The 13,011-nt window shown below is 44.1% G+C and overlaps 1 protein-coding gene across 3 annotated transcripts in view; it reads right to left on the minus strand.

The window, feature by feature from the left end:
• The window catches only part of LOC119647561 (huntingtin-interacting protein 1), a 53,593-nt gene extending 43,046 nt beyond the window's left edge, over window positions 1–10,547 (minus strand). For 2 of the 3 annotated variants that reach the window (XM_038048554.1, XM_038048555.1), the window contains exon 1: window positions 9,619–10,547. In XM_038048554.1, the coding sequence (XP_037904482.1) occupies window positions 9,619–9,702 (84 nt within the window). In that variant the 5' untranslated portion in view covers window positions 9,703–10,547. The remainder of the gene's footprint in view (window positions 1–9,618) is intronic. The other variant, XM_038048557.1, reaches the window with a different exon arrangement.
• Window positions 10,548–13,011: the final 2,464 nt, after the last annotated feature.

Here is a 13,011-nt window from a genome sequence, read left to right on the forward strand (position 1 = left end):
GGGATTTATTTACACTCTTAATATCGAGTCACCGTCTCTATATCGGTGTGGCATTCCAGCCGCAAATAATAGTTCCTGTTCTTCTGTATAAGCGCATATCAAAAAAAATCATATCTCAACCTAAGTCGATTTGTGACTAAAAACTTTAACTGATTACAAAAAAATTTCCTGTTGCTAAAATCCCGACAAATTTATCATTGAATGACTGAATTCTAAGTGAAAAAAAAACCTATCCATAACACCTACATACTCCATTGAAAATTAAATTGCTGGAAATATTCTGGCCCCGCAAAGAAAAAATTGTTAATATCGGATCAATATCGATCGGTCCGTAAAGTTTATTTGCTTTCTTACTAATGTTGATGATGAGTTATTTTGCTTTTTTCGTTGTTTTTTATTCGCTGAGTCATTAGCTAAGCATTTTTTCGCTGAATGAATGAGGAATCTTGAGGAACATACCTTCTAATACCATTGGGTACCGTGAGATTCAAAATTTGTTAATGGGGGAAAACCGAAAACATGACTCAAGAATGTACTTCAGACGTAGCGTTGCGCATTGAAATCGATTAGCTCATGAACTATTGCACAAAAACATCTAAACTTAGAACATTTGCTGGGAAACTAGAAGTGTTCGTCTATTTACAAGTAAAGAACCTTGGATCTGCCGGTATAATTTTTGTGGTGCTTTTAATTGTGGAGAAAAACTGAAATTGGAAAGCTGGTTCACTGGTTGCATCTGTAATTGGATAGAATCCATTCACCAGGGATTGGATAGAGGGATGGGGTAGGGTTTACATCTTATCGCCAGAACATTCTATATTTGCGAGCCTTTTAAGGCCAAACATTGGTAAAATCAGAGAACCTTATGCTGTTAAATTCTCACTATACCAGATACTTTTTCAACTTCCCGATTTTGATAGGAAAAAAGTCTCCGTGCAGCTTCTTGTTGGAAAATTTAGCGAAGAGACTCAGAACGTTTTTAGGTGCTCATATATGCAGTACGTACCCTGATCTCCCATAACAATTGAAATCAAAATGCTCGGAAGATACACAACAATCTATTATCTAACGGCGGATTGCGATCGTGCCATTTACTAAGACATATGGGAAAATAGCACCTGAAAGGACAAAACTAACGGCTGAGATTTTTTTTTAATAAATTTAAGAATTAATACCTCAGATACTACCATGCCTTGGAGTAACCTGTGGTAATTCACTAGCATACCAAGAGTTTCCAAAACATGGATGCGTCAACTACGGATATTGACTCTCCAAATAACAAGAAATCGCAGACTTCAAACTCCCCGTGGCAACGATTTTGCAGACCTCGTCAGTATCATGTCCCCCACGGAGAACTCTTTAGCAGATATGCTCTCCACTTTAATGAAAAGAATGCACTAAGTGTCTAGGGCGCAGTCAACCAGAAAGGAAAGTACAGCAACTCCCATAATGGGAAAAATCGGAAACCCGACTACGGCCGGTCTTGAGCTCCAAAAGAGGGATACATCTGGTCTATTATCGATATATGGAAACGGATCCATCCTTGACTTGGAAAGGACACCATGAACCTGTGAAGGTTTCCTAAAGACGACAGCATAAAACACTGTGAAAGCTCTTTATAAAAGAGGCCATGGAGACTGCTTCACCACCAGGTGTGCAATATACGGAGAAATGAGATGGAAGGGATCAGAACGCTCGGCGGAAAGCTAAGACAAGATAGTAGGTCTTGAACCTATATTTACTAGAGAAGTAGCAAATGCAGAGGAGAGAAACTATTTGATTTCATCGCTTCAGCTAGACTTATCACTACCCACCCTACATTGGTGGGTTTTTTTTTGAGGTCTAGAAAAAGTGAAGTAATTTATTTGCATTTCAAAAATCTTAAGAGTTGATTAAAGACTGACGGGTAGTAGACGAATCCTTAGTATCAGACCACTGCTACTTAGAATTTAATCTGATCATTGCAGGCGAACAGACTTTAATCCAAAGGGGAAAATCCAAGAAAAGTTCGAAGCGAAGCTCCTTTAGAAGATACTGTGAAAACCTGGAAGGCGAAAGATAGATTTTATAGAGTCCTTAAAAGGGAGTCTCTCAGTGCGAGCTCTAGATTTAGATGGTCTTCATACCCAAGCTTGGGAGAGATGACTATTCAAACAACTTCAGACAGATCAGCTTAACATCATATTTATCGAAATTTTTGGAAATTGGTTGAGCGTCACATTCGGAAGAAGGCACTGGGGTCGATCCCACTCAATGAAAATCAATATTCTTACCAACGTGAAAAGTGTGTGGTTGCAACTTTTGTATAGTATGTTGATCGACTCACTACTATGCGACACGCAAAATTTGCTAAAATACGCAGAAGCTTATGCGGATTAAGTGGCGGCGCGAGCTGTTGATGAAGATCTCGAAACAATGTGTAGAAATATACAACACATTTGATTGACAGTTGGTGCCTGAGACATGGACTTTTAGTAAATGAAAAATGGCCTTTGTCTTCTCCGAAGAAGGTAAATTTCTGGAACTTATTCTAGATAAGACGCTTCTTTGGAATAAACATGCAGAGGTAAAGATAAAACGAAGCTTTGTCCCGACATGGAGACTTCGGCCGATGTTTATCCAAGCATCCGTAGTGTGGTGGTTTAAGTGGCTTGAGCATGACTAAAAGGATAAATGGCGAAACCTGAATACCACTAGACACATTAAACTTTTCCTATTAAAACCAAACAAACTACGAAGTTTATTCTGTTGGATAGCAAAAATTTTGATTGGCCGTATGCTTCAGAATATGGATTCTAGAAGATGATACCTGTCCATCCTGTAATGAGGAAGCAAAATTCACGAAACATTTCTTATGTGAGTGTTCTGCCTATGGACGCAACAGACATCAGATTTTTGGTGCTGATGTACCTCAATTATAGCCGCTAGCATCAGCGATGGGAGCCTATACTCAATAGGTTCAGCACTGGAGATCCTCTGGGCAACTATAGAGAAACTGGAAATTATCAACGGCCACATCTCTAAAAGATTGAAGGTGCATAAGAACACCGTCAAAAAATGAATTTCCTCAGAAGGAGGAAATGTGGAGCATTAAGAGAGAAGCGATCGAAAGAGAGTTACGAACATTGGCCCGAAATGAGCCAGAACTAGGAGGAGGTAAGAGATTGAACGCTTCTATAGGATTTAGAGCCGAACTCCACAATAGTTCAATCAAATGAGGATGACGATCGTATAGACATGTGAGAGCAATTTGTGGGCACTTCGTGAATGCTTCAGATTGGTCTGAAAACTCTCCCGACTTGAATCCCACAGAGAATGAGTGGTTCAGGTTGAAGAAAAATGTATTTACGCAGCGCAGACCCACAAATAGGCAGCACTTGATTGAACAAATACACGATGAGTGGGAAACAATTTCGATGGAAGATCTAGAAAATTTATGCGGAAGTTTCAAGCAGCGAAGTGAGCTACACCAATTATGCAACGAAGGAGAAACCCCCAATTATATTAAGATTCGAGGGCTCTAGTTTGCAGGTCATATAGAACGCATGGACGGCAGAAGAACTCCCAGGCGTCTACTCAAAGGCAACGGGAAGACAAACGACGATCTGGAAAACCACGAAATAGTTGGGTGAACTGAGTGAACAACGTTGTTCGATTTCTGAAATTGGAGAACGCGATCGCTCGACCGAGAATAGTCCAGGAGGCGAATGACTGACCGCGGACTATGGCGCTATAGAAAAATAACAATCATAGGTTCTGGTTATCGACACCACAACGTCAAACTAATCATCAAGGGTCAACAGGGAGATTATAACGGGAACCAAATCCCTAATGGAGAATTCATAAGAGTTCAAGCATGGGAATAATAATAGGTGGGGATGTTAACATCCTCCGTATTTGTCAGGGAAATTCCAACAGCAGTACACGAGGATCTAGACTACTGAAATATTTTAGAGGTACAAACTACAGATCATCGATTAGGGCAACGAAGTCAGGAAGGAAGCCATCAATATCATGCAGCATCTTCTGATACAATGGCTCTCGTCAGCTAGTTGCAACTATCAAACAATATCACACTTTCGAGCCATAGTCGTAATAAAGCATTGAACCACCTACAACCGCTTCATTTCGGAAAAATGAATGAACGAAACACAAACAGTCACAATCAGTGCAGATCATCTTCAACAGAGTTCTGAAAACCGACACAACCGAATGAACATGGTTGCCTGCCATCTACCACTTGGCTCGCACGCTTTCTCCACAGTTCTGCGCCAAGTGCCCTTGAGGCAACCTACTCGTCAATCATCTTGGGAGAGTGTATTCCGTTGCGTGGCGTAGTCAGCAATGCAATTGTCATCCTTGCTTAATGTAAGACTTATTCAACCAGGGGAACATACACCGATGATACGACACAGACAGGTGTTGACGAAGACTTTTATTGACAGTGGGGGTCACTTTCCATATGCTACTCCCAAATATCAACACAGAGAGAAAACTAGAACAGAAAGTCTCAACTTGACATTGGTGTTGAGGTAACTGCATTTCCAGATTTTATACAAGGCAGCGAATGCGCATCTAGTACCGTTAATACGTGAAACAATATCCAGTTCAATGCCACCGTAGACAGAAAGCACGCTTCCTAGATATAAAAATTGATCAACGCTTTTGATTCCCGTTAGTGCAGATAGGGGGAGTCACCAAGATTGGTCTGAACATCGAAGTCGATGGTAAGCGAACAAAAGGGCGACCGAATCAACGGTGGCTTAATACGCTAGGTGGGGATTTGAAAGCCCCGCGATTGCATTCAGATCAGGCATTTGATAGAACCAACTGGCGAAATCAGCAACAGATCAGAGTTTCTCTCTGAGGCAAGCGATGGAAAAAACTGTTGGAATATGGCCATCTTGCACCATCTTTTCATTGACTTTATAACCGCCTATGATAGCATAACCAGAGTAAAACTGTACGCGATCATAAGCGAATTCAGTATTCCAATCAAATTAATAAGATTGATTAGGCTGACCCTGACCAATGTGCGAGGCCAGATAAAAGTAACAGGATCACTCTCAAGACCATTCGACATCAGCAACGGTCTACGACAAGGGGATGCTTTACCATGCGTCCTCTTTAACCTGGCCCTGGAGAAAGTGATTCGCGATGCAGATGTAAATACGAGAGGCACCATTCTCTTTAAGTTCACCCAACTACTGGTCTACGCTGACGATATTGGGATCATGGGAAGAACAACCCGAGGTGTACAGTTTACCTTCATTCAAATCGAGCAGGCGGTGCGAGATCTTGGGCTGCACATCAATATATTGTGGCAACATCAGCACCACAAACCAACCAACCAACAACATCAAACCGCACTGGTCAAACGGGAAGAATAAAGATAGGAGACTACAACTTTGGGACCGTTGATAATTTCCCCTATATAGGGTTGAAAACCACAACCGATAACAGCTATGACAATGAAATCCGTGCACGGTTGTTGGTTGCCAACAGGGCTTATTTCAGCTTACAGAAACTGTTTCGCTCGAAACGTCTCACCATAAAGTCAAAGCTCTTACTGTGCAAGACTATGATCTTGCCAGTCCTTATGTATTCCTCGGAGACCTGGGTTCTTAGCAAAAAAAATGAGAATTCTTGGCCCCGATCGGAAGAAGAATCTGTCAAAGAATTTTTGACCCCCTACATAGGAATGGATGATTCCGTAGCCTACATAAAGACGAAACTTACGAGCAATACCATAATCACCTGGTAGTGGATAAAATCCGGCTCAACAGGTTGCGGTGAAAGTTTGGGAAAGTCTATAAGGGCATATATATATATATACGCTTAGGCTTGTATAAAATCAATCCGAATGTCGTTCTTCTTCTGAGGACATTAATGAAGAATTGGAGCACGAAGCTATCGGTATCCTCACAAACATCAGGAGAGATACCAATCAGGCGTGACATTTTCCAAGGCGACTCTCTAAGCCCACTGTGGTTTTGTTTGGCTTTGAATCCGCTATCCCATCTTTTGCATGAAAGCAAATACGGGTTCCAAGTCAAGCATGGCATATTGTCGAAATGTGCATTGAGCCATTTAATGTACATTGACGACATCAAATTGTATGCCAAAGACGAGAACCAACTTCGCTCCTTGCTGGACATCACCATCCAGTTCAGCAGGGATATCGGCATGCAGTTGGGTTTGGAAAAATGTCGCATAAAAACGATTGTTCGGGAAAAACACACCGACAACGAAGGATACAGCCAAAATAACATCCGAATTGAGGGTATGGATTCGGACGACGTCTACAAATACCTCGGCATATTGCAAGCAACAACACCTGCTGTGGCAATAATTAAATCTAAGTTGCTGGGGGAATTTGAACGGCGTCTGGATCTTGTCCTTAAAACTGAGCTGTACGGGAAAAATAAAATCATAGCAATCAATACCTTCGCCATTCCCGTCCTTCTATACACTTTCGGTGTGATACAGTGGAGTAATACCGATTTAGAATCTGTCAATAGACGGGTAAGGGTAGTTCTTGCAAACAACAACATGCACAATAGAGCTGCCGAAAAATTGAGGATCACTATCCCACGTCATCAGGGAGGAAGGGGGGTACTTGATTTAAAAACGTTGCACTACAATCAAGTGCATTCTCTTCGTGAGTTTTTCTATGAGAAACAATCCTCTAGCCAAATACATCAGGCTACCGTCATGGCAGATAATAAATTATCTCCTTTGAACTTGAGAGGTAGAGAATGGGATCCCATGTCGAATGTTACTTCAGTCCAACAGAAGATTGACATGTGGAAAGAGAAACCCATTCACGGAGGTCATATAAAAAATTTGTTGTTGTCAGGCATTGACATCGAAGCCTCCAACAAATGGTGTACTGTTCTATGAGACTGAAGCATTCCTAACTTCAATTCAGGATGCTTCGCTCCCAACAAAAAATTATAAACGGTACATTCTTCACGACTCCTCACCAACTCCAGTTGTAGGTTATGCAACTGTGAAGAGGAGACCATCTAGCACATAACATCTGCGTGCAGGATGTTGAGCAGTACCGAGTACACCAATCGTCATAACTCCGTCTGCAAGATTCTCCATCAAAACCTTGCGTTGAAGTATAACTTAGTGGCAACCTACCATCCTTACTATAAGTATACTCCGCAGAGAATCTTGGAAAACGATCGGGTCAAACTACTGTGGGATCACACTATTGCCACCGACCGCAGTGTTAATCATAACAGACCCGATCTAGTTCTGCTTCTGAAGGAAGAACGAGCGTGCTTTATAATCGATGTAGCCGTACCGTTGGACCGGAACACTATTGAAAAACAGCACGAAAAAATCCGGAACTACGGCCCCTTGGCAGACGATATGAAGCAGACCTGGAGACTACAAAAGATCGAAGTAGTCCCAGTAGTAATTTCAGCGACGGGATTAGTCCCGCAGAACTTACATAAAGCGCTGAAAACGCTCGATCTTAGGGCTGGACTATACATGGAGATGCAAAAAGCGGTTATCCTTGCAACCTGTGCTATAGTCCGAAGAGTCCTGTCCGGTAACAATCTGACCTAATGGGTTTCAGTCTTGATCCGCACTGTCTTCAATATAAGATCCATGTCTCTGTAGTGTAGAACCTCCGCGTCATTGGCTGAAGTGTTTGCGACAATCGGGATGTAGTAATACATTTTCGCATGGTCGCACACACTTTGCGTTAAAACGCATCATCGCTGTGATGCGGGCCTTTGGATGTTGCCTTCAGCCCATCCTTAGGTTGGTCGCCCCTCGGTCCGGTTGGGCGGGAAGAGGGTCCGTGGGCTTTTTTAACTATATCTATGGTATAAAAAGAAGACGAAGCAGACCCTGCCTGAGATGGAGCGATGGCATAGGCCAGGACGCCAGACAGCTTTAAGGGATATCGAATTGGTGGACCTCGGCGCAAAACCGGGGTGTCTGGAGTTCCTTATTAAGGTAGGCCAAAGCCGCGCAAGGCTTTCGCACGGAAGAAAGCGGTTCAAATCTCACTGGTGGTGATCTGACATCGGACACCAGTTGACTCAGCTGTGAATAAATACCTGAATCAAATCAGGGTAATAATCTCGAGCGAGTGCAATGGTGAACACATTGCCTCTTACAGGGTGCTGTAATCTTGTAGTGTACCGTTACGGTCTTGAATGAAGTGCTCTAATACACTTCAAGGCCCTGATCCAATATCTATTGTTGCGCCAACGATTATTATTATACACCGCATACCGGCTACTGCGCCTTTTATGATGAGGATGATGTTAACGTCTACCATGTTTGTTAGAAAATTTCCAATACCAACACGCGAGGATCTAGACTACAGGAGTATTTTATGGGTACATTGGTTATACAGACCTTCAATTAGGGCAACGAAGTCGCCAGCAAACATGCACTAAGAACTAAATTCACGATCAGAGCAAAGGAGGGAGGCAAGGACAATCTTCAAAGAAGTTCTGAAGACTAATTCAACGGAAGCTGAAGGAGAACATAAAGTCGGCCTAATGATTATCATAGATAATCTGTGAATCTGACTTTCCTGCACTAGAGAGAATGGATTTTTTTGGCCTTTATTTTGGTAATGTACATCTTGATCCATTCCAACAATTCCAAATCCATAGAGTTAGCAGTCCACGAGCTACAAGCAAATATAGGGAAAGCGACGTTCGAAAAGGAGTACGCTTTGTGAGCATTCATTTCCATCGAAGTTCCCTTTAACTAAGCTCCATTCCCAACCATTTGTGATGCGATAAGGGGAAATAGATTCGATAAGCTCGGATACGGAAAGAGCAATTAGATTGATATATAAGGGTTGAAGCCCTTAGAAATTCGATTTCCCCCATTTCTTAATCCAAACTGACTACCCACTACTATGCACCACTCTACACTCTGACCATTGATCTGGAATGCCCGTTCTGCGCAGAGCACTTCACAAGCACTCCTGCTCACGACGTTGAAAATCTTTTCGAAACAAATGAAAAGCGGATCAGACGAAATCTGAATCACATACAAGAAGATACATTGGCGCGCTGTTTACCAACCAAGGCATTCAGATGTTCCCCCATTCGTTGAGCCACGGTTTGGATTATCTTTACATTTGCATGAAGCATGCACATTCCCACACAGCAGAGTGATTTCAACAGGAAAACATTCAATACCCTGGAAAAACTCGGGGATCACCACCAGCAATGACAATTACATGATTAATTCGCAAAAGTATTTTTCATTCAAAGCTTAAAAGTAGCAAGAACTTTTCTGCTCATCCAATACGAGGTGTTAACCGGCATGAATGGTCGAACTGTCAAGGCTGGAACCGGGCTAGGCAAAAACTACACAAACTCTACGTCTAGGCTAGAATCACATGTTGCACTGTTGAGCCTGCACTCTCGCTTCATTCATTCCCCACGGAACCTGCCCGGGAACGGTCTGCGCCCGCCACATGCTCAAAACGCAGCGGGATACGCCTTTTATGGGCGAGTTAATCACCGGCGGATTGGTTCCGCGCAGTCCTACGTATCTAAGCCGACATTCGGCCCGTTGTGCACACATGTAGGCAGCACAGGTGTGCAGCCACGGAATGCGTCTCACCTGGCATCTCTCGAGCGTCTCCTGCTCGACGTCCGCACTCGATTTCTTCGATTGTAGGATTTTCGATAGCTGCAAGGAAGCCATAGTCCACGGAGAGGCCACAAGTCCGCAGTCGTCCCGGTCGTCGGCTCAGTCCACTGTCCTTGGATGCGACCTGGTGATTTCAGTTTCCAATTCGCGTCGCCTCTGCGTCGTGCGCGTATTGTGTCGCGAATTTACACTTCACCGGACAAGCGGGGCACACCGACATTCACTGCAAGAGGCCTATTAGCGCCTACGACAGCGCCACCACTCGCTGCGAGGGCGAGACCGAGGTGGACGGGGTGGGTGTCACTTGGCTATTTTTGGTGTTATTCACACGAACTTTCTTCCATTCAGGAATCTGATTTGCTCCTCACAACGTTGCGGATCACTGTACACTGGAGCGCGGCTACCGGAAGTCGCGATGTTTCGAAACGCACATAGCGGGCGAACCACTGGAGCACACTCGCGATTACTTCATCGACGGGTGGAGCGGCAGCCCCCCGAGCACACAGAACTGTCCACCCGACGAGTAGGACTAGCACCTCTGGAAATAGATAATGAACGCGTTTCTACCATGTAATTCCCAGCCAGGCCGCAAAGATCAACTCAGACACGGGCGGTGGAAAGTCACGAAACTTTTCCAATGGAAGCGGAAGATGCGCGTCCCGAACGTATGCGGGCCTGTCCATGGGGCGAATGACGGGAGGATATCACCCAAACTCACCAACAGGAACCACTTCTTGTCTCGCGCGGACACTGGGACTGGTAAACCGCGATTTACTGCGCTCGGTCACGCCGCGGAACTGCAACAATTCAGTGAAAATACAACAACCGAAAACCAGACTCTGCCCGACCAGCTGCTGAGAACGCGATTGCCAGCCGCCCCGCAGGTCTCCTAATGCCGCGCGAGATTCTTTCGAGAAAGATACACACAGAAAAGTACCTCAACAGTACATAAGCGCGGCTGGCGGGTGCCGACGAGGTGTACATAAGCAGAGAGCACAGTGTGTGGGAACAGTGTTGTTACAAGCGATGTACTTTGCTGGGATGTGTCCCACAATTTTATGTAGAAGTCCTGAATGCAGATTGTACGACAGCCAGTATATTTGAAGGTGAGATTGTACTGAATTTGTACCATAAACAATTTTTCACGCATTTTCCTGGGGAATATTTTAAAATTGATCTTAGGGAAAATCTTAACAGTTAAGACGGATCTTCGAAATATTGTAGTTATTCCTTGCAAGTGAAGACATTGAAGGAAATAGGAACAATGCACTGCATGCACTGAGCAAGACAATCACACCCTGTTGTCGAAATGTCTATACATATATGTAGATAAAGGAACGCGAGTACGCTAAGTAATTTATTTATTTTTAACGGACAACAAACAGAGTACACTCCAACTACTTATTGTCCTCAGGAGGAGGAGATAGAAAAAATCTTATGCTACGTTTAAAACTACTTAAAGTAGAGAAGTTGAAAGGGCCAAGCTGTTCTGCGTTGTAATTTCGGCAAAGCCTAGGATCGGGGAATGAAAGTAGACTTCGAGCTCTGCAAAGGGCACTTTGAAAATGTCTGCGCTACGTGTCTTATAAGGCGCAGGACGGCAGATGATGTCGTTAGCGGCGGAGCAGTCCAACAGAACCGAGGAAAGTTTAGAAAATGTGCATAGATCCAGATAGGATCTACGCTGTTGTAGAAGGGAAGGTTCAGTAAACGCATGCGGGAGGGGTAGTCCACACGAGTGAAGCTTTTCTTAAAGAAGAGGGAACGGGTGAATTTACGTTGCACATTTTCAAGGGCAAGCCAATCACAGTTACGGGAAGGTGACTAGATCACGGAGCAATACTCGAGGGTATTCCTCACGAGGGAATTGAAGAGAGCTAAGGAGGGTTGAGTGGAGTCAAAATTAGAGGAGGAGCGAATTATAAAGCCTGCCTCGAGGCAATGTCAAAGCAGAGCTTATTGTCGAAAGTGACTCCGAGGTCTTGAGTGAAATTTAAGCAGGATCAGGCATGTCCGTTAAGAGAGTACGAGAAAGAAGTCGGTGAGGATTTTATGGAGTAGCACATAGAGTGACACTTTCTGACGTTTAGCGCTAAACCATTAGTCGAGCACCAACGAACCAGAGTATCTAGGTTAGATTGAAGGGAAACACAGTTCATAGGCGACGATATAGCGGAAAACAGCTTAAGGTCCTCGGCATAGAGCAAACAGGGACAAGTTAGGAGGGGAGGAAGGTCGTTGATAAGAAATGAAAATAACAAAGAGCTCAGAATAGATACCTGGACGCCAGAGGAGGGGGAGAAGGAGTGGGAAGTGCAGCCGTCAAAACTGCTTAACAAAGCCGTGTTGCTCTTTCACTCTGTGTTGGCCAAAGTGGGCGGACAACCAGTCGCTGACATATCTTGCCAAGATTTAGGAACAGGAGGAGAGGATGGAAATGGGACGGTAATTCTCGGCAAGCGCACGATCGCCACCTTTGTGTATGGGGATGACGAGAGCCTCTTTCCACAAGTCGGGAAATTGATTCTCTTCGAGGCTTTTGTTGTAAATAAAAGATAGGGGAAGGGAGATGGACTTACCAGTTTTGAGCAAAAAAAGGTTTGGCAGACCATCGTAGCCAGGTCCAACATTGACATCAAGTTTGCCAATGAGGTACTTGACAAGGAGAGAGGTAAGAAGGGGAATGGTTGGCGATGCGGGGCAGGCTATATCCACTATCGGGAGAGATTCAGAGGAAGGAGAGGGACCATAGACTGAGGAAAAGCAGGGGCAGAGTAAATCACAAGATAGTTGAGAGGAACCAGAGAATTTAATATACGGAGGAGATAGCTGGGCAGCATAGCGGGAGTTGCAAATGTGGGACCAGAAAGGTCTTCGGTTTCCACGCTTTAGTGAGTCTTTAACACTGATCAAATATTCGTTCCTGGACTTGCGAATTAAGGATTTGACCGAGGAACGTAAAGATTGGAAAAAAACTAAGTCAGCATAGGTTCTAGAAGACAGGAACTTCTTCCTCGCAATGTGTTTTTGGAGTAGTTTTTTGTGAACTTTAGTGGTGAACCAGACAGGGTAAGAGCGTAAACACTTAGGAGAGGAGGGGACGTAACAAGGAAGAAGATCAGATAAAATGATATAGAAGATGTTGTGTGCTTGGTCACACATAAATGGAGAGAGGAGGGGAACTCAGTTGATTGCCGCCAGGGCTGAGCTCAGATCTTCGAAGTTCGGCATATAAAAGTTGAACGTGGTAGGCTTGCCCGCGACAGGAGAATGGAGTCGGGATATCTGAACATCGAACAGGATGATGGGCGTCAGGGGTAACGTAAGGCGGGGCAAGAGGGGATAGGGAAAGGCAGCGCACAT

This window comes from Hermetia illucens, chromosome 2 (genome assembly GCF_905115235.1).
Source record: "Hermetia illucens chromosome 2, iHerIll2.2.curated.20191125, whole genome shotgun sequence".
Classification (NCBI taxonomy): domain Eukaryota; kingdom Metazoa; phylum Arthropoda; class Insecta; order Diptera; family Stratiomyidae; genus Hermetia; species Hermetia illucens.